Source organism: Aspergillus neoniger, assembly GCF_003184625.1.
Source record: "Aspergillus neoniger CBS 115656 unplaced genomic scaffold BO87scaffold_39, whole genome shotgun sequence".
NCBI classification, from domain to species: Eukaryota; Fungi; Ascomycota; class Eurotiomycetes; order Eurotiales; family Aspergillaceae; genus Aspergillus; species Aspergillus neoniger.
Window position 1 is genome coordinate 47,792 of NW_020291167.1, and position 20,985 is coordinate 68,776.

Consider the following 20,985-nt stretch of genomic DNA (forward strand, 5'->3'; position numbering starts at 1 on the left):
GGAGAGGCGGTGGATCCGTTAGTCTCCGCCCTCCCCAAAGATAGATAGCCCCTACCACAAAGCAGAGTTGGTACTTGTTCCTATTCTCCTGCTTATCTCAATCGCTGTTGACGTTTCAGCCTAGCCAGAAATACGTATTGAACCCCACCAGACTCCGATCCCAAATGCCAGGCACACTAAGATTAGAATAAACTTGCTGGGGAGCACTCGGCAACCCAACGAATGCCCTTCACGCAGGGAAGCGATAGCGAGAACGAGTCAACCATTTGAGGGCTAGTGCTATTTTCATACGTATATACTATCCTAGGCTGATGAAAATAGTATTAGATCTAAATTGGTTGTTATAAAGTTGACGACATAAATCATCCCTATTCCTTGAAGATATGCCAAGTTACCCCAAAAAGGCTGACATGAGTCGAAAAAAAGAGCTGGACGAGCAGTCATTTAGTCCATCGCATAGCATCCCCGTCATAAAGGCTCATGAAAGTTGAAACACTTCCTAGAGCACCAGTTTTCATCATAGCCAGTGATCTGCATGCCCGATGTCTTCATACGAGCTTTATCGCTACACCCCGTCTTTGGCGGCAGCAATTCTCTTCATAGCATTGTTCATCTTCATAACAGCCTACCATGCCTACCAAATGGCCCAAGCGCGAGCCTGGTATTTTACCTGCTTCGTGCTGGGCGGAATATGTTCGTGAAGCCGCATACGGACTTGCCGACTTACACTAACCTACCACACAGTCCAAGTCATCGGATATATTGCGCGTGCACTAGCACATAACAACACTCAAAGCGTGCCCATATACGCTATGCAAGCTATCCTAATTCTACTCGCCCCTCCTCTCTACGCTGCAGCGATCTATATGACACTCGGACGGCTTATTACTCTCCTCGACGCGGAAAGACTGAGTCTTGTTCCAATCAGATGGCTTACGGCGGTTTTCGTCACTGGAGATGTGCTATCTTTTCTTCTGCAAGGAGCTGGTAGGACATCCATTCGATATCTGTGTCTTGATCATACTAATATGGCTCTAGGCGGCGGCATCATGGCCAGCGGCACTCTCAGCGGAATGACCACCGGTGAAAACGTAATTATGGGCGGACTAGCAGTCCAGCTCATTTTCTTCAGTGTCTTTGTGATAATTGCGACGCTTTTTCACTATCGCATCCATCAAAATCCTACAGAAAAGTCAATGTCTACGTGTATTGCACGCAGTGGTTGGCGCAACCCCAATTGGGAGACGACTATGGTAGGATTATATATCGCCAGTATACTAATCTTGATACGGTCGGTTTTTCGCATGATCGAGTATGCTGGCGGGAATGATGGATATCTGATGAGCCATGAGGCTTTCAGCTATGTTTTTGATGCGATGTTGATGTTCTTTGCGATGATTGTGATTAGCGTGCTTCATCCGTCCAAGGTTTTGGGTTCAGGCAAGGAGGTGAAGGTGGATAAGAGGGAGAGTGTGCAGTTGCAGAGATTATATTCTAGTTGAGATTTCCACTGAAATAGATGTATAGAATGTAGGTATTTAGGGCTCGTTCGTTTCTTTTCCTCCCATGTGTTTTTGTGCCCTGCACTTTTGGTGAAACATCCTGCAACAATTGGCCAGGGATCTCATGGAATGGCCAGGCCACTCAATACAGCCACATTCCTCATCCATCTTCATGATGAATAGCTAGCACGTAGTCATTCCCATTTGCTTCCCGATCGTAGTGAAATCCTTCTGTCCGCTGATGCATCTTTGACAAATATTACCATCCCCGAATTCAATCCAGGTAGTGACTTGACCTCATATTCCATGCAGTCTACATGATTTGTCGTCTTCTCTTTCTTTTTCGATGTCGATCATTCTTCCCTTCTACACCACACAGCAAGTAAGCAATGGCTGCATCCACTGGTAATAACTTAAGGAGCTACGACACCCTACACCTACTATCCCCTCCATGCAACCATTCTATTGATTCTAGTGTACACTAGTACACAATCGGAAGACATTTACTAGGGGGCCTATAAGCAGCATCCCGTATTTATTGAAAGATACGATATGCGGCCATAAGACGGGACAATATATTGGTCGATTGATCAGCTCCTCTACTACGCATGGCTTGCTTCCTTTTACAACTCATCATAGCGGGGATGGCAATGTACTTTAAGTATAATAATACATTTTGCATTTAGCCAAGCCTATTTCATAGTCAGGTTACACCATTTAAATGATAATCTGGTCCAAAACCATCTCATGAAGAACGTTATCGGTAAAATTGATTGAGGATTATGTCCGCCATTGGCTAATAATCCCTACTTTATACTGCTAGTTTGACTGCGGAGCCAAAAATAAAGGCCGCCATCTCAAAATTGGCGGGGAACCTTCGCAAGTCCTGCATGGTATAAATCATAATGAGAATTCCAGCGAGTGACCGGAATACCCCACAGATAGTGGTCCACTACACAGATCAATGGACGACAGATTGTCTGAAATACTAATTTTGGGGTTGAAGAACCCACCACCGATACGCCTCTGCATCAATATATCCTCTATTAATATCATGTCGCCCATATATGACCCAAAGTACGAAGGTCTCTGAAAGGACTTTCCAGCGGTTCCGGAGTTGCCAACCAGGCTGCCATAACTGCAGATAGCAGGGCAAGATGAAGGTCGATTTTGTTGATGTTGAGACTGCACCTCAGAGCCTAGCAGTGGAGGAGTCTCAGGGGCTGAACCAAGGCAGCGTCGTTTCTAGATCTTGTTCGCAATATGGGTATCTAGTACATGATCCTGGGCATTGTCTGGGGTTCGGATTGAAGACATAAATATCCTGTCGATACCTGGGGAAGGTGACCTTCTTTTGCCCTCATCTTGATGAGTCATGGCTGAGTAAGCACAGTTCCCGATCAACTAGTTAGTAGATGCCTGGGGCAGGACCACCCCTGCCAAACACCAAACATCATTGCAGGGAAACAGCGCAGTCCATGCCACGTCAGAACAAGGCCCGTGTCCTTTTGATTAGAAACATTAAAAAAGAGAGGAGGCTCCAAAATGAAGCGAAGTGCAGAGTATGCTTTTCCGGCAAAGGACCCTTGCGACAAGCAAATCAGATCTTGGCGGGATTCAATTCCTGACACTACTGCTAGCCTTCCATTAACGGAGGAGTATCTAGCACAGTTCAATATGGCGTCAGGAGTGAACCCAGTGTTCCCTGCACCTTCTAGTGTCACATCCACCTCTCGGTCTCGATCCTCAAGCCCGCAGAAGTTGGGCGAATCCACCTACCGCTCGCGAACACTATTCCGTGCAGGTATTTACGTTGATGTTGTGAACGTGCCTGAAGAAGTACAAGACCGAATCAATACCGCTCTTGGAACCCGCACCGCGGATACTGTCACCCTCTCAGATTTAGCATCAAAGCTTCAACAGAAATCTCTAAAACTCACCGCCGCTCAGGCCGGTGAAGCTGATTGGACCTCGCTCTTGCATGATATCATGGAACAGTTGATGCCCTCAGATCTACTACTCGCACAAAACAGAGGTACTACATTTGACTTGTATAGCCAGCCAACGTTGCGGAGCTGACAATGTGTCTACTTAATAGATTGGCAACCTGACCTAAAACCAAAAGTCCACCAACCGTCTTTCCCCCTGCCTTCTGTGCCCAGAAAGCGGCTATGCGATCAAGGCGGAGGTCAAGAATTAGGGTGTTCCCAAAGCAATATGCCTTCGGATCCCAATCCCCCAGACCCCGCAGCCCAGACTGTCCGAAATGGAGGGCAAGGTGAATTGCAGCTCGACGTTGTTCCTGAATCGAGTCCGAACAGATTGGCTCCAGCTTCGAAAACAGCATCCGGGCAAGCACCCATGACACCATTCTTACTGAAAACCCCGAGACCCGACATATGTGTAGGTATTGCGGATGACTCACTCGCGCAGGCATTACGATCTCGTCAGGTTGCAAATGCAAAGTATCTATTGAATGACCTCCAGGAGTTCCGTGGTCTTGTTAGCGACCCTGGAGTAACCCCGCTCTATTTACGCTTCCCGTTCTGCCTTGTCGAAGCGAAATCCGGTGCAACAGGCGGCAATCTCTATCAGGCACAAAATCAGGCTGCGGTTGGTTGTGCATCCGCCATAGGAATGCTAAAGCAACTTTATAAGGCGTGCGAAGTGCCGCTGGAAACCGCTTCTGGCCAGCTGCTTACCTTCTCTGCCTCCACGGAAGGACCTGTCTGCGAGCTCTGGGCTCATTTTTGGGACGAGGCTGACGCCAGCTACTGTATGGCCAACATTGGCATTTGGCGAACGACGCATAAAGAAAGTGCGTTTGATTTTATAGCTAAATTGTCCAGTATACTGAATTGGGGATCGTCGACTTTTCAGAACAGCATAGTGGAAAAGCTGGTCTGCCTTGGTGGTCATGATACCCAATTTGCACGAGCGGGTTCATAGGATGGGATTTTAAACCTTGTACGGTCTTAGCACCATAGCTTATGTGTATTAGTCTTTTATTGTTCCCATGTTATCAAACTCATATTCTTTTACATGATCGAGCTCCCTTTTGCAGGTGCTTCACAGTTTGGAGCAAGGAAGATGGCACTGGACGCCCACAAATCCCATAACCTTACAGTGTACATACGTAACCCACTAAGCACATGGAACTACGTGGACTGCAGTATAGGAAGATTATCACTGCAGCTTAATATAACTAAATATATAATAAGAGCAAGATGTGGTCATACATAAAATTAAAACTATAAACCATTGTAGGAGCTGCCTGTGAATTATTTAATTTTCTCTTAGTTCTTCTTTATCTTATTTCTAAGATGCTTATTTATCTTGATTATATATATATATTCTTTTCCTCTGGCTTAAACAGGGTTTATATAAGAATCTTCTACTTAGCATTTTCAGCTTCTATTCAAGTCTACGTGATTATGGCTGGGGATGGGCTCTGCTTCAGACTGAAGTTTGGCCTGACAAACTACCCGAGAAAAGCCTGTTTACAACATAAACTCGGCGATGTAGCGCATCACATATACTCATTAGGCGACTCACTGATCACTGTCATAAACTAACTGCATCCCTATAAATATATATTCAGCTCTGAGAATATCCACTACTGAGCTGTATAATTAATATTTTATATAAATTTAATCCTATCTTAAAATTTATCATAATCTACAGCAGTATTATAATAATTTATAAAGAGCTAAGGGAACTCCTTACGAGTAAAGATTTAAATTTAAGATCAAGAGTTAAGACTGATACTGAAGCCATTACTAAATTAGCTAAATATATTTATAATAAGAATTAAGAATTCTATAATTAAATTTATTATTTTTATTAAGACTATTATTCAGGAGCTTAAAACTATATTCAGTCTGCTTATCAAATCTATTTAGTGCTCTCATGAAATTATCACCGCCTGTAAGGGCTCCCTGTTGGTTATTAGGATTCAGACGCAGTTATCCCCTCTTAACCACTGTTGTTATACAGTGCGAAATTCATCCATTGAAATTCCAATATCTCAACCATAACTGGATGTTTGTCTTGACATGCAGCCAAATGATTACTTGGCAGAAACAGCCCAAAGCCTATTATATCTATCCAGGTATTATTGTCTTTGCTGTCCTCTTGGAGCCGCTAAACCCTGGTATTATGCCACTATCGAATGATTGTCCGTCGGGTAATAGTCAAAATTGGAGTCGGGAACGGTCGTTATTTACATCAATCTGGGTATTTTCACGGATATCAAATGACCAATCTGTTTTGGTCTCAAGAGAGATACGGGACAAGATACTACTCTACTAAGTAGTCTATTGTCTATTTGGGTGTGACAAGTGACGATTAACTTTGGACTGTTATGACAGGAGATCTAATCCCACTGGCGGAGCATATCTGAAAAGAGCAGAGACTGACTGGGGAGATATAGCAGTGGTCGATAGTCAGAAGGATGCATATGATGATAATAGGATTGTCAGAATTTACCGTATTAGGGCACAGTATTGCTCTGTTCCAAATCCACCTAACATAGTACTACTCAATGAGCATCAATCCTAATCGATAATGATCAGCATAACAGACCGCACAAGTAGATTATGCGACACTTGCTTTTATCACCCCACACCAACTACCCCTCATGCTCATGCCAGCAACACACGAGAGACCCAAATGGCAAAGTCGCCTCGACACCAAAGCCCGACGCAGGCAACAACATCGGGCTACGACATATCCGATGTGATACGTTTAGAGGAGGGAGGATTTCCACGGTTAAAGATTGGGAGGAGTTTAGTGGGGAATCTGTGGTTTAAATCAAGGGGGGGATTATGGGATGGTTATGGGTGATGACTGTAGTGGTATGCAGCACCGGAGTCAAAATATAGAAAGTGTCGGTGAATTCCCTCAAGGGGTTGGATGGACGATAAAGCATGGTAGTGTAATCATTGTAGGTCACCCTACATCGTATTCAACAAGCATTATGATAAGTAGTACTGGACATGACGTGAAAAGACGCTTAATGAATGGGGTCATATCACATGATCAGAAGGAGAAAAGCCCCGATAATCAAAACAGCCGACACCAGACACAATGGGAGATGCTCACACCCTATGTCATTCCGGCCGCTGCCCGTACACAATGTGCACTTTCGTGTACAAATGGTTATTCAAGTCGCGCAACTCCTGTTTCATGCCGGCGACAAAAACTTCAATCTCCGTTCTTTCCCAGCCCATCACGCGCGTGAACAGCGCGTAGCAGTACGGGCCCAGCGCCTCGAACATGTTGACTTGGTGATAGCGACCGAGGTCTTTCATCTTGGGGTCCTTCGGCCAGGGGCTTTGGGGGAGCTGCGACCGTCAGTATGAATATTAAACCACAATGTGCCGGGAATAATACCTTAAAGATCTCTTCCCGGACATTGACGAATCCAGCCTTTTCCATCTTCTCCTTCCAGCTGTGAACACTGGTCATGTCTTTTCCATACTCCCGCGCGCAGTCATGCATATAGACTATACCCTCTAGCAGATTCTTGGCCCTTAAATGTGTATCGTCGTCCGAGTATGTGTTGACCTCCATGGAGGCCATTTCCATCCATCCTCCCGGCTTCAGATTTTCTAGAGCTTGGCGATAGAGGTTGTCGATATCGCGAACGCAGCCTTCTAGCTCCCGACCGTGGATATAATCAAAAGGTTTGCTGTAGGACCACGGTTGCTCAAAATCATCGACTTCGAATCGGCAATTCGGCGGAATCCTGCACGGTCAGTGGCGGGACCTCAATGGCAGCTGGCAACACCTACCAGGACGGTTGAATTGGACTGAGATCATTTCCTGCGTCATCTTGTCAGTGATCCATCATTCCTAGTCGTGTCGCTCATCGTACCGATCACTTCTGCCTCGGGATGCTCGCTGCCAGCACGCAATTAGCGCAATTCATTGTCAGAGGTATCACATGTCCCCGCTTACTCGGCATAGTCGATCGCCCAGATTCCCGTTCCGGTTCCAATGTCTAGTACGCGCGCGGGATTCTTGATGGGCGCTCTGTTCAGCTCTCCCTTGAAGAGCATGCGATAGATGTGGTGGCTCTGTTCCGGTCAACGCTGAACTCGCCCGTCGGGTTCAGAATGCGCCACTAACCAGGTCGAGACGATCTTGTTCTTGTTCATCATTGGGCTGTGAGATCAGCAGGGGCGATGCGACGTGGATGATCGAATGGGGCATACCAGGACGTATTCTCCCTCGTGGTAGGAATGGTATCTGCGACCGTTCTGCGACACTTAGCCGAGGCTCGAAGGGTGGGTGCGGATGGGTTCCTGTACCTCATATCTGGATGGGTTAGTTGTCGCAAGGAGGAGTGGCGGAACAAGGAGAACCTACGCATAGTTCATGGCACTGGACGTGATGCTGGTGGTGTAGCTGGCGTCGCCCAGCCTGTGATTGCGGTCAGCGCGAACCGTTGGAACCAGACGTCGGGAAGGTCGCGGGTAGGAACTTACGAGCCGGGATAGGTGGAATCATTGTCGCTGAAGTTCTGTGGTGGGGGGTAAACAAAGTTAGAGCTGACAAGAGAGCAAAGTCAAATTGAAGTTTGGGGGGATGGAGAGATACGCACATCAGGTTCAATGACGCTGGATTCCGGGGGAGGAGGAGGAGCGCGGTCGGAACACATGGTGGATTGAGAAAAGAGGGCGATGACGGGCGGGCGATGCGGGAAGGGATGGGATGGGAAAAATAAGTTAAGAGGGTCGTCAAGTCGCTCTCTAATGATATCGTAATAATAAGCAACGGTGATCAGATCACCCACTAATTAAGTTTCAATGCCCCAGAATAATAAATAAATAAGATTTGTCGAACAAGGAAACAAGGTGCGAGTTTCCAGAACACAAGAAGAAAGGGGAGGGATGGGGGTAACCCGGTGGAAGTTGATTTCCCCAGGGCTAGACTGACGGCGGACTAGAAGCCACGAGAAAACAAGGAAGAAGTACAGTACCGAAAGCAACTATTCCAACCGCACGATCAGATCGAGATTAGCACACCGGGGAAGACCCAATATGCGACCGGGGGGTGGAAAAGGAGTGTCTTTACCCAGTTGAGTAAAGTAGAAGGGATTTAAGGTATGACTTTGACTCGTAAGTGGTGGGATACGCCGTGATGAAATGAATACTGGCAGAAGAGCAGAGTATTCGAGGGATAAGCAGGACAAGCATAAATGCCAATGGACGAAAATAGGTTGATGATAGAAATGAAAAACAGAAAAAAATAAAAGGACGTGTCTGCAGCCAACACCTTTAGATTAATTAAAGAAGCGATGAACCAGGTCCGAGGTCAAGCTGGTCAAAAAAAAACCCCCATGCGCGATGACCGTTTTAACCCTCAACCATTCGTCCATCGGTGTTCAGGGCCTGTAAGTAGGACTAGTAAGGACTAGTAGTGTGTACAGTAGTGCCCGAGAGGACTAAAACTCTCGGGCTTCATTTCATCTTCCACCCTCCTAACCCAGTCAGTCAGTCCTTGGCCGACTGGCGGTCGCTTACCGGGATGCAGCAGGGCAGCTACTGGCGAAGCAACAGAACAACAGCTGCTTGTTGGTCCGTTCGGTTGACGCTGAACGACTATCCATCCCACTAACTCTCCTTGTCCGCCTATCGGGGCCAGCCGGATTCTTCTCCGCCTGCATCGACTTTTACTTGTTACGAGGAGGTGTTCTAGTTGCATGATGAGGTTTGATTTCTATATTAGTTATTTTATATATCATTTATTGGCTGATTTAATCTCTCGATTTTCATCATATAGATATCATATACTCTGTGGATATCCCAGTGTATACACACATCTCTCGAATCTGCCCTAAGCAGTCTGAAGAAAAAAGGAGAGCGACACATGGCTATCCGCACTAGTAGCCGACCTCGACTCCTCCCTCCCCCCATAATTGATTGACTGGGTAAAAGTCCCGCGCAGAGCAGAAGAAAATGATCAAATACAGCATCGATCATCATCACTACACCTGGACTAGATCGACATTGGACCTGTTCTGCACACTCCCCTGCAACGAATCGCCATTGCAGCTCCAGCGGACCCAGAGTCTTTGCCCAGAGTCTATTTCTTGCCATGTGCCATGACCCTCAGGCTAAAGAACCACGTCAATTCCCTGAAGAATCTCTTTATGGGCAACTTGCCATTCGGAGGCAAGTTTCTCCTGCTGCTGCTGCATACACAAGTACTACAGTGTACTTTTTTGCACTTCAGCCTGCAGCTTCCCTGCCAGTGCCAGCTCTCCACGCATCCTCTACAATCCCTTCATCGGGTTTAGTCGATCGCACGGCCATCCGTCGCTGCCACGATCGGGGAATCCATTCATTAATTAGTATGTCGGCCGAATGGAGACAAGAGTGGCGGGCAGCAAATTCGATGGATCGCGCACATCACATTCCCTCAAATTTGAACTAGTAGAAAACTATTAGATATAACTATCCAGCTCAAACCCCCCTCGGCTGCCTTCGTATGCCTTGCTTTTCTCCCGCCCTGCGTGGTTGATCCATTCCTCGCCCCTGGATGGTCACTTTTCTCCCTCTTCTTCGACCAACTGACCATGATCTTCCCTGTCTCTTCGTCTTGAATAATAGAAAAAACCCTGCTGCCCACCGGGCCCCTCAGACCCTCCAGCGGCTGTGGAGTTGCCTCCATGCCTCCACTCCACTAGATCCAGATTCTCACCAATAAGCCCCCCCGAGAGAAGTTCTTCGTGCCGTCCGTCCATTTCGCCATGTCACCGTCGATTCTTCAGGCTTAGCAGTCGGGTCCACTCCTTTCGGCTCGTCCCATGCTCTACGATCCTTCACCGTTATGCCTGCGAGTCTACGTTTTGAGTAACCACAGCACCTCGCCTGTCGCTGATCGGCCTAAAGAGTGTTCGCGCTGTTACCCTGCAACAGTGGCATGACAAAGTCATCATCGTCGCTGCATTGATTATTGAATTCGCCTCTATATACTATCGACGGTTCCTGGTTACCCCAACGTCGATCTGCCAGGCAATAGACAATCACACGTGGTTCTCAATATCGCAAAAGTCATGCTGGACGACAGGAAAAGATTTCCGATCGAAGAAAAGAACAATTTCCACGTCAGCCATGACGTTTGTCGAGTTTCTCAGCAATCGCCACCCATGCCGATTTATTCCCGGGGACTAAGAATTTTCGTGCTAGTTTCTGCCTGGCACACATCCTGGTCGAATGAACGTTGATCTGGCGGAGATGGATGGACCAGCTGGTTAGTACTTTGGTGCTAGCTACAAAGTACCTCCGAGCCCTCCCCGCCCGAATCCCGAACCGACTTTCCCCGTATTTCCGTGCGAATCAAGCGCAAAAAGGGTTTATGTGAGGTTAATACGCCTACATACAACAGCAAACGGCCAGGGATCGCTCTTGCCCAATCTGGCATTGTGCTGGCTGCGTTTCCAGTCACACGCCACGACACCCTTTGGCCGCTCGGGGTCACGCAATGCCTGTCAGCCCATCTCTTGTTCGCGCCTCACCATCTATCCCTATAAGGTTTGAGTTGCATCGCAGTTCTTTGTTTACTCACAGCCATATAGGAGACACGACGGTCAGAACTGGTAGCCACAGGTGTTTGCTAGCACCTCACCGGCGGTCTCTTTGTCAGGGACGGGAAACGGCCCGAACCACTGATCGTGATGAGCCTGACCTTAACATTCGTTGATATACCTTCATTTGCGGACTTGGAATTGAAGGAAGGCATCATATCTCAGCTGATTGGACCTCCCCCCAGCCGGCTCTCCTCATTTCAATAATTCACTGAGGTATAATCGTGTCCGGCCTGGATGCTCCATCAAGTCATTGCTCCGAAGTCTAAAGCGCGCACGCATCTGTGCGAATACGCCCGTCCTCAGGTAAAATCAGTACAGCTGCCGGGATATTTCTGGCCAAATGTCTGGGATTGTGCTCGGCAAGGCTGTTGTCTGACTTGTCGTGTCAACGACATACAACGGACTGCGAAAAGAAGTCGGAGATTTTACCGGCTCTACTATATCATCCACCAGTAGTAGATTTGTATTCAATGGCCGGCGGTTGACGCCGTTCCACGGCAATAGTAAAGACACTAAACATTTAGATCTTTCAGTGCAAAGGCAGTCGCGTATTAATTTTTCAGTCCGTGTACTCCGGATCACATGAGCGAAAGCGCTCTTCTAGACCAATAACAGCCGATGGCAGTTCAAAATCTCCTGGCCAGTTGAATAAGTGTGCATGCCTCCAAGCGCAATTCCAATGACAAATGGTTGACAACCCACAGTTATTGCAAGAAGCATTGCAGGTGACAACTCGTGCCACTCACCGATAAAGGAAAGAGACAAGCAAGGGATCCTGCTGGTTCCTTGGTTGAACGACGATCGTTCAGCTACCCGCACCCCACGAACCAGTCGGCCAACCGTGCATGTTGTGCAGCTGGTCGCATCACATACTAATTCATCACGCATACTAAGTACATCCGGCATTTGCGCTCGAAGAAAAGAATAAACAAAAACTGAAAAAGATAAAACACATATGCGTTAGCTGGGAGTCGAACCCAGGGCCCAACCTCACTATAATCGAATCATGGAAGGGTTGAATGTTACCGTTACACCACTAACGCTGGCAATAGTACATCTTTGGCACTTATGATATTATAACGTTATGGATATAGTTAAGAACAAAGCAATGAGTTAACTTTCGGCAGTTGCTCAGGAGTATCCCCGGGATCCATGGATTCATCGAGTTTAGACTATCCGATCACCCAGCGGTCAATCACTGAGCGGATGCCACGTCACCCGACGAACCGCCAGGGATTCATTCAAGCGTGTGAAACCCGAGACTGACTGACAGACAAGAGCTAGTCTAGGTACTGTACAGAGTAGACTCCTACCCTTTTGAACAAAGACCAAATGCAAGTACACACGGAGTCGTATGACATCCTCCGAACAAACCCTCCCCAAGAAACCACCACTCAACCACACCACCCCAACCAAACCAAACCTCACGGACGGCACGGCTCTTATCCCGTGCCTTCCCCTGCAAGAGCCAATCCATGTGGTTGACAGCCTGTGGAGACAAGGCGGGCTACTCTGTGACCTCGCTACGTACACTAGTCACTACCGTGTACACCGTTCGAGTTGATGGAGAACGAGACGACGCTCATTGCCCAATGCGGTAACAGGTGTCTGGGCGGACTTTTGTCTTCCTTCCTCTTCCCGTGTGTTCGACTAATCCTTCCTTCCCCTCCATCCCTGCTTGTTTGGGGGATATATCACTCTCGGCTTATTACGGTCAGATACTGCATGTTAAGCATGTTGCAGCTGCGGGTGACTAACAGCCAGCCCGTGACAACTAGTTAACTACAGTTTGTGATGAGTGAACAGTGAACAAACTGTCGAAAGTTAGCAGCACAGTAAGTTAACTAGCCTCGGATAGCATGCTAGTTACCGTCGGATACCTCTCAACTTCTGTTGGATGGAACAAAAGTTCCTACCAATTGCACCTACATCATCTTTAGTACCGTGGACTGTCAGCAGCATAAGCACCAAACTGAAAATAATCATAACAGTCCGTGCACCCGCTTATCCCACAGAGAGGATTCATTATCTCGCAGCTTAATGCAGTACGTACTTTTTCTAGTTCTGTGTGGACCAAATCTGCCGGCCAAGTCACGAGACTAACTCGATACGACACAACTCACTCTTTTTGTGATGGAGGCTGCAGCCCGCAGGATTCAAGATGCCGCTGGCGCGGACTTCTTCCGGTCTCACTTTTCTTTCGCTTCTTTTCTCTGCTCCTGTTGAAATGGTGACTGGATGGATTGGTCTGCTGTACCGCGCGGGGTATGGTCAAGTCTTGGCGTCCAGTGAGCTTGGTTCGAATACGAGATGTTGTAGAGTAGTCTGTCTAGTTGTGTTGTTCACCGGCTTTTGCGCTTGGAAGTATCTTTCTCTTACAACTATTGGTTGGGATCTTCCTATTTTGTTCTTGGTGGGGGATGGTGAGTGCAGTGGTGCTTGATACTACCGTAGATAAATGCATGCTTATACGACATGCTGCTTATAGTGATAAACTAGATGATGGGTATGACGAACGGTTGCTTAAAGTGGATTTTACCCTCGAGTCCAACCAGAAGTTGACTATGTTTACCAACAATGATCACAAGACATAGTTTCATGCTTGGTAACTTAGAGGAATATTCTCCGAAGAATAACACATATGGCAGTTCGCTGCTATTCATGATGACTCGGCGGATATCTATGAGTTGATTACAGAGCCTTGAGCTTCTTAGACATACTGTACCTTAGGTCAATTGAGAGAGCTATCAATCTCCTGATCTACCTACGTAATTCTGGTCGGAACTATGGCATCTGACTATTCACTGTCTTGATATATCTGCTGTGGACTCCATGTCACCCCTCGTAGCATATTTAGCAACAAACAAAGTGATTCTAATATAGTCAGTTACTGGGCACATCTCGCACGAATATATATCCATTAATCAAGTTCAGTACTGATTAACTCAAAGCCAACTCAGCGTTTTTCAAGCTACTTTGCGATCTGTCTGACTCGACCAGAATTCGCCCGCCCCTCGTTCCTGATGTGCGCACACAGCCTTGACATAGCACTCCATTGACAACGTATTTTGGGAAACCAATCGCGAACTTCAAGTCATGTTCCTGGACATCTTGCAGACATGTTTGATGATGTTGTTAGTATTCTAGCCGCGATTACCTACTGAGTTCAATAAGCTATGCTGATCTGATCTGTATTGCCGGACGAGTCACTCGATTCCAGTGTGCACATCCGCAGCAAGTATTCTTTTGATGGAATGCTCAAATAGAGTATATAGTACCAGGATAAAAAGGGTATACTCGATCAGCCTAGTCCATCATGTATAAATCAGAGTTGGTGTCATTATTGTACGAAATTCAGTGCTCCGTTCCTCGATGTAGGGGACTAGTGCGCAGCGTTAAGGAAGGCTAATTATATATCATGGTGCTTGCTCGTTACGATGACCCTTGAGGTATGTAAAGTGGAACGACTAACTCGACCCATCTAAATCGCATTGTTATGTTCTAGCAAGCTATCTTCTACATCGCAGCCCGCCGTCCTTCGGCCTGCTACCTCTTGTCACTTGCCTCTATCACAGTATTGTGAGATAATACTACGAACTATAGATAACTTTTCTGTATCTTCAAGAATATCAGTGTTTTCGCCATGAAGGTATTATAGCCAACCACATTGAAAGAGGACCACTCTGGATGTGGAATATGCTTAAGTATGCGAAACCTCAGGTCAACACTTTCTGTCATAGCAATGCTGCGTAAAGCTATGGGCATTGCTAGGAACATTCTAACTGGATAGATACTGGTCGACAACTACCAGAAACACGATCCACGTGTCGTATTTCTTTCTTCTATCCATCGTAGAATGTAGAATGGTGTTGCCTGGTTCTCGATCCACCCAACGGAAAAATATATATTTCCCCAATTTAGTCCCGCATGAATCACAGACAAATGTCTCGGAATTCACACTTACTAGCATATAATAGTTGTACCCACACCACTGCCCTTCGCATTTTCACTATTCACTGAACAAGTTCTCTTGTAAGTGATGTTGAGGTCTACGGGCGATTCCACCCAAGTGCGCATCCGTAAATGTGTGAGCGTTTCTAGGAAGTCCTGGAGAATGTCTTCTAACATCTATCTTTGAAAATATATGCTTGATCTACGGCTTCTAGATATTATATATAAGTATTTGGGATGTAGCTCTCAGATGCAAATAGCATGCGAACTCACATTGTTGTAAATGCGCTTTCGGCTTCCTTCAATAGCTTCCAGTGGCATGAACTGTACTTGTGACATATATATACTAGTACTTGCCATAAACGATGTGAGGATCTGAGCTCACATAAATTTAAGCTTATAAGAGATGCGTATTCTGAGTATGTTGACGCAGATTCCTAGTCTTTTACCGGATAGCCTAGCGGTATTGAATTCCGGAGAACTCACTCACGCAGCGCACCAGGAGCGGGTCCTGACAACTGGGCCAGAAATTGTGCGTATTACTTTCAATTGGAGCGGTCTGGGGCTTCAGCTCGAAGAACTAGTTTCTAGCGTGAGACTTTGTTTCAAAGCACGCCAGAATATTGAGACAATGGTCCATCTAGATGAGGATCGAGAGACAGTAATCAGTCTATATTTAGATGGGAGACAGTTGACGGCAGTATCCTGCACCACTGAACTTCTCTAATACTAGCACAAGCTTCACAGACTAGCATTGTTGGTGCCTGAGGGCCAGAGCAGACGTACATATATCCACAAAATACGACAAGGGGGGGATTCCACGCACCAATGTAGAACTTCAATCGCATTGGCAAGATGTAAGCTTGTAAAGGCTATTTGAACCATATAATTTATGATCAATTGAATTAGATAATCCCTGTCGAATTCATACCGAGGTTACGAATCTGGTTCCATTGTAGGGGCAGCAGAAAACGTGGCTCACATGTAAGCTTAAAGGTTATCCAAAGATGAACCACACCTACCATTGAACGCAGAACAGGCACAGCCCAGAGTAGAATAAACTATGTATGTTTCCGTGGTTCATCGGACGATTCAGCAGACAATCATTGAGCTCACTCCACACCACTCCGGTGTGTTTGCTATGGGACAAGGCTGACGGAGCAGCTTACGTACCACAGCGGAAGTGTCAACCTCGTGCCATCGCACGTCAGGAAGCTAATACTGCAGATTAAGCTACACCTTTGCTTCATGTGGAAGTCAATTCCGATGATCAATGGAAGTGGACGCTTAAATCCGACCTTGGAGCCATGGCCCACCTTTCTGGAAGCTGGGAGAATGCACAGCTGACGTTGACATTCAAAACACTATCAGTAAAGAGTTATTAGTATGTAATATCAAGTTTCATCCCTATGGGGCCGAAAACTAGCAATACTTAATGCCCACGCAGAAAAAAGCACACCGGGAATGCGAGGAACCGACATCCTGCATAACTGTGCCTCGGAAGTTTTATTTCCCTCCTCTGAGACAGCCCCATTGATCGCTCAGAGAATTTATCCGATGGGATTTCCACAGCACGGTGTGCTGCCTATCATTGATGCTCGGACGGAAATTTCTATATCCTGATTGTTAAGCAGAAGCCTGTTCTATATTTATCACTCATGGCTGAGCTGCTCTTAGACATATCAAGCGCACTGAAATGGCGATCGGAGAAACAATTAACAATGGCCGCGATATCGATTCGTCGCCTGATTTTTGTGTAACTTTGTCTATTTTTACTCGGTGAAACAGAGTCTCAGCCAGGAACCGTTACGACACAACCAACACGGGCCATAACGCGGCGAGCCCCTGATCCTCGGGGCCCCCGTCGTTCACGAGCCGAGGTGATCGTTTAGCGGGACTCGCGGATCAACAGGCGCGACCGTGTTTCAGATGTCACCATGACAAGGTGGCTATGAGTAGTAATTCCAGGCGATGTGCCGTGTGTTAGTGTCATCCGGCAATGATGGGCCGCCAAGAGCGGTTGGAGTGCAGTGGAGAGAGACAACTCACTGACAGAGCATCTCATACCTACTGTGATTTATTACTACGTACAGATCGACCCTATTCCGACCGAGTCGTGGTTCTAGACCTGGGGGCTTGGCAACCGCAACACGACCTTTGCGTACATTCCAGAGGATGAAACACTGCATCAGGCACGGGCATGCCGGATCGAGCGAGACCCTGACAGAATTTGGGGCGGCCCCTGATGATGTGCGGACTCAAAGCGTCATCACCCATTTGGACCTGCCAGGAACAGCAACGTTGGAGCCAATCGCGGATGCAAATCTGGCTGCCTAGAATAGCAATTGCCACGGCCTCAGCCCCCGTGATTGCGCGGCCCATCTTTTTTGCGGCCAGGGGATTAGGCACTTCTATTGGCTGAAACCCCGGATAAGCCTTGGGTTTTGTGCAGTAGTGGAAGCTTGGCAGGCTGTTGCACCAATAACATCTCTCGATTACCTCAGAGGAGGGTGCGGGCCTGCTAACGTCACGGACCTGCTTCCATTGCCTCCCCCTCCGCTCATCCTTCCATCCCAGCCCGGGCGGCCGCGTCACAGACCCGGCTGGAAAGGCAACAAGGCTCGCAACCTCATGCCCATCATTGGCCGGTCTTGCGTGATGCTGCAGGTCAGCTTCCAAACTCAGTCGCCCATGCTGACCTTTTTCATGCAGCCGGGCTGCTTCTTGCATTTATAGGCCCCGTCTGGCATGTGTCTTCCCACCACATCCGACTCACTCCACCTTTTCCATCTGTCATCTCTACCTAGATTCTTTCTTATATCTTATCCGTGGTTCCTTCCTCTCTGGCCAAGATTTTAGCCATCTACCAACACGAGAAAAATATTCATTCCCATCCTATCACATCACAATGTCTGCTGCTGCTCCTCCTGCTCCCCCAGTTAACCCTGACCGGCCCGAGACCGGTCACTCGGCTGGCAAGAGTTCCTTGTCCAGCAAGTCGGACCCGAACCAGGCGTTGAGAGGTGAAGAGGCTGGTATGTGAACATAGCAGTGGCTTGTCTGATCTCTTGCTAATATGGTAAACAGTGTACAGCGTTGGATCGAGTGGATTCTCTCTACGCTCAATGCAGCATCGCGACCGCGAGGGCAAAGTCATCAGTACGTTTATCACATCGCCATCTCATCAGTTGAAAGAGATAAGGATATGCCAGCTAACTTGCATGTCTCTGCAGCTGAACCCGACTTGTCCAACCCTACCCGTTACCGATTCGAGCGGCCGCTGGACACCATTCGATCGTTCGAGGCAGCCATCGAGCGACGTCGTCGTGAGGCCATGTAAGATGCGACATGGCGTGTGAATATACTGCGAATTATGTTTGATTCTTGTGATTACGTTTGGGTTCGGCGCTGGACGACGTATGGATATGGACATGGATATGATTTGGTTTGATTGAGCGTGTATATTACTTTACTGGGTATGCTTCTGGAATATTACCTGCTATCTTATTACATACTCTCCATGCGGTGTTCGCAATGAAACCTAACTACAGCTCGCACTGATCGACAACTACTTGACTGTATCGACATCCCAAGACTTTTCTCGCTTCCGGACAAATAAAAAACACCCTCGCAGCTTCCGCTGTCTTGGCACGCTCATTATTCTCTGACCGACCAGCAGGCGAGGTCTTGGCCGTACATATAGTTTATCCGGTCCTCGACTCCGACCCATTGCTTGCCTCTATCCGGAGATAAGCATCCACTTCACCAAGACGCTATCTGCCACTACACCATGTTTTGGGATAACGTCCCACCCAATAGCCACTCACACTCACCGTATAGGGTCTTGTTTGCTTGGCTGAATATTGGACTTTTCAGGCAGCTATACTTGGCTTGATCTTGGCGTGTCGCAAAGGTCATGGCAGGGGCGTCGGTTACGGGGTGATTGAGTCGTGGGTGGACAGAGGAGAAGAAAAGGCTGCTGTTTAAATGTCTGGTGAAATCCCGGGGGTGTTTGAGTTTGGGATTCCGTCATTATAGTCGCTCGTTTGATATCAGTCGCTCTTTTATACATCCATTTTGTTTGTTCGTTACAATGAAACTGTCTCTGGCTGTTGGAGCAGCCCTGATGGGCTCTGCTCTTGCAGTAGATATTGATCCCATCGTCATCAAGGTATACCAGCTCAGCTCAGCGGAGATGTTAATCCTGACTAACAACATCTAGGGATCCAAATTCTTCTACAGCAGTAACAACACCCAATTGTACTCTCCCATTACCCATAGACCCTACTCATTCAACTAACCATCCCAGCTACATCCGCGGTGTCGCGTACCAAGGCACGTCCCCTAACCCTCACCCCCCAATTACTCCATCTAACACATCCTAGAGGACTACACCGGCAACTCATCCTCCAGCTACACCGACCCCCTCGCCAACCCCACCCACTGCAAACGCGACATCCCCATCCTGCAAGAACTCAACACCAACGTAATCCGCGTCTACGCCATCGACCCCACCAAAGACCACAGCACATGCATGAACCTACTCGCCGCCGCCGGCATATACGTGATCTCGGACCTCTCCAACCCAACCCAATCCATCGACCGCTCCGACCCGGCCTGGGAAACCAGCCTCTACACGCGCTACACGAACGTCATCGACGAGCTCATCCAATACAACAACACATTGGGCTTTTTCGCCGGCAACGAAGTCTCCAATGACGTCGCTACCACGGACGCCAGCGCCTTCGTCAAAGCCGCCGTCCGGGATACGAAAGCCTACATCAAGAGCCAAGGATACCGGTCCATCGGTGTTGGGTATGCGACCAACGATGACTCCGACATTAGGGACAATATGGCGGATTACTTTAACTGTGGGAGTGAGGACGAGAGCATCGATTTCTGGGGATATAATATCTACTCCTGGTGTGGGGAGTCGAGTTATACCAAGTCTGGCTTTGATAAGCGGACGGAAGAGTTTAGGAACTACTCCGTGCCGGTGTTCTTCTCGGAGTATGGATGTAATGAGGTCCAGCCAAGGAAGTTCACGGAGATCAAGACGCTCTTTGGGGAGAAGATGAATGATGTTTGGTCCGGGGGTATTGTGTATATGTATTTCCAGACGGATAATGATTACGGTAATCCCTGTCCCCTATCGCCTTTCTTCACTGCCACAACTGAGGCACCGTCAACTAATCACATGGATAGGCCTCGTCTCCGCCATCGACAGCACCAGCGTCTCCAAACTCGCCGACTTCACCTACTACTCCTCCCAAATGGCCAGCGCCACACCCACTGGCACAAACAAAGCATCCTACACCCCCACCAACACAGCCCTAGAGTCCTGCCCAGCTGTATCCTCTAACTCCTGGCTCGCGACATCCTCCCCGCTCCCACCCACCCCCAACGACCAACTCTGCACCTGCATGGACAACGCCTCCGGATGCGTGGTCAAAGACTCCGTCTCATCCAGCGACTACGCTGACCTATTCAGCACTGTGTGCGGGATGACCTCCTGCGATGGCATCTTGCATAACGGTACCACGGGCAACTACGGCGCGTATAGCATGTGCGGCGCAAAGGAGCAGTTGAATTTCGTTCTCGATAAGTATTGGACGGAGCAGGGGAAGAAGGCGAATGCGTGTGGGTTTGGGGGGTCTGCGACCACGACTGCTACGGTGAAGGCGACGGGGACGTGTAGTGCGTTGATGAAGGAGGCTGGGACGGAGGGAACGGGGACGGTTACGAGTAAGCCGTCGGCGACAGCGGCGGGAAGTGGGAGTGTGAGTGGAACAGCGGGTGTGAGTGCTGTTGGGTCGGCAGGAAGTGCGAGTCTGGGAAGGGGAAGTGTGATGATGGTTGGTGTTGGGACGTGGCAGGTGGGTGTGTATGTTGTTACGGGTGTGGTGGCGGGGTTGGGGATGGTTTTGTTGTAGA

The 20,985-nt window shown here is 48.0% G+C and overlaps 7 protein-coding genes and 1 non-coding gene across 8 annotated transcripts; 5 read left to right on the top strand and 3 right to left on the bottom strand.

Moving 5' to 3' along the window:
- The first annotated feature begins 118 nt into the window (after positions 1-118).
- BO87DRAFT_343192 (RTA1 domain-containing protein) lies at positions 119-1,538 on the top strand. The gene is made up of 4 exons (XM_025620768.1): positions 119-272; positions 322-693; positions 745-987; positions 1,039-1,538. Exons 2-4 carry the CDS (start codon positions 543-545, stop codon positions 1,500-1,502), a joined length of 858 nt encoding a protein of 285 aa, XP_025475630.1. The 5' UTR covers positions 119-272; positions 322-542; the 3' UTR covers positions 1,503-1,538.
- Positions 1,539-3,179: 1,641 nt separating this feature from the next.
- On the top strand, positions 3,180-4,451 carry BO87DRAFT_429823 (uncharacterized protein; the record flags this gene model as incomplete). The annotated part of the gene is made up of 2 exons (XM_025627514.1): positions 3,180-3,537; positions 3,601-4,451. 2 exons carry the CDS (start codon positions 3,180-3,182, stop codon positions 4,449-4,451), a joined length of 1,209 nt encoding a protein of 402 aa, XP_025475631.1.
- A 2,162-nt stretch (positions 4,452-6,613) lies between these two features.
- Positions 6,614-8,166, bottom strand: BO87DRAFT_390327 (class I SAM-dependent methyltransferase; the record flags this gene model as incomplete). Its single annotated transcript, XM_025624927.1, has 10 exons — positions 6,614-6,847; positions 6,897-7,251; positions 7,298-7,328; positions 7,381-7,406; positions 7,464-7,582; positions 7,635-7,670; positions 7,721-7,754; positions 7,875-7,928; positions 7,994-8,028; positions 8,110-8,166. The coding sequence occupies 10 exons, from the start codon at positions 8,164-8,166 to the stop codon at positions 6,614-6,616; spliced, it is 981 nt and encodes a 326-aa protein (XP_025475632.1).
- A 3,890-nt stretch (positions 8,167-12,056) lies between these two features.
- BO87DRAFT_t231 lies at positions 12,057-12,143 on the bottom strand. Its single transcript has one exon. It is a non-coding gene; the product is annotated as a tRNA-Gly (tRNA).
- Positions 12,144-13,261: 1,118 nt separating this feature from the next.
- BO87DRAFT_390328 (uncharacterized protein) lies at positions 13,262-13,694 on the top strand (the record flags this gene model as incomplete). The annotated part of the gene is made up of 2 exons (XM_025624928.1): positions 13,262-13,523; positions 13,600-13,694. The coding sequence occupies 2 exons, from the start codon at positions 13,262-13,264 to the stop codon at positions 13,692-13,694; spliced, it is 357 nt and encodes a 118-aa protein (XP_025475633.1).
- Positions 13,695-15,063: 1,369 nt separating this feature from the next.
- Positions 15,064-17,738, bottom strand: BO87DRAFT_419098 (uncharacterized protein; the record flags this gene model as incomplete). Its single annotated transcript, XM_025626919.1, has 9 exons — positions 17,217-17,738; positions 17,101-17,118; positions 16,744-16,796; positions 16,221-16,415; positions 16,074-16,112; positions 15,838-15,923; positions 15,542-15,569; positions 15,325-15,375; positions 15,064-15,228 (listed from the first exon to the last, which is right to left on the bottom strand). Exons 1-9 carry the CDS (start codon positions 17,431-17,433, stop codon positions 15,064-15,066), a joined length of 852 nt encoding a protein of 283 aa, XP_025475634.1. The 5' UTR covers positions 17,434-17,738.
- BO87DRAFT_367489 (DUF2406 domain-containing protein) lies at positions 17,689-18,391 on the top strand (the record flags this gene model as incomplete). The annotated part of the gene is made up of 3 exons (XM_025621888.1): positions 17,689-18,086; positions 18,139-18,210; positions 18,285-18,391. The coding sequence occupies exons 1-3, from the start codon at positions 17,960-17,962 to the stop codon at positions 18,389-18,391; spliced, it is 306 nt and encodes a 101-aa protein (XP_025475635.1). The 5' UTR covers positions 17,689-17,959.
- Positions 18,392-19,144: 753 nt separating this feature from the next.
- BO87DRAFT_367491 (glycoside hydrolase family 72 protein) lies at positions 19,145-20,984 on the top strand (the record flags this gene model as incomplete). Its single annotated transcript, XM_025621889.1, has 5 exons — positions 19,145-19,222; positions 19,274-19,311; positions 19,361-19,371; positions 19,437-20,186; positions 20,257-20,984. The coding sequence occupies 5 exons, from the start codon at positions 19,145-19,147 to the stop codon at positions 20,982-20,984; spliced, it is 1,605 nt and encodes a 534-aa protein (XP_025475636.1).
- Position 20,985: the final 1 nt, after the last annotated feature.

Coding starts and splice junctions, on each gene's coding strand:
- BO87DRAFT_343192 (XM_025620768.1), top strand. CDS start 543: ATGTCTTCATACGAGCTTTATCGCTACACCCCGTCTTTGGCGGCAGCA. Junction 694..744: donor CTTCGTGCTGGGCGGAATAT/GTTCGTGAAGCC, acceptor CCTACCACACAG/TCCAAGTCATCGGATATATT. Junction 988..1,038: donor TTTTCTTCTGCAAGGAGCTG/GTAGGACATCCA, acceptor ATATGGCTCTAG/GCGGCGGCATCATGGCCAGC.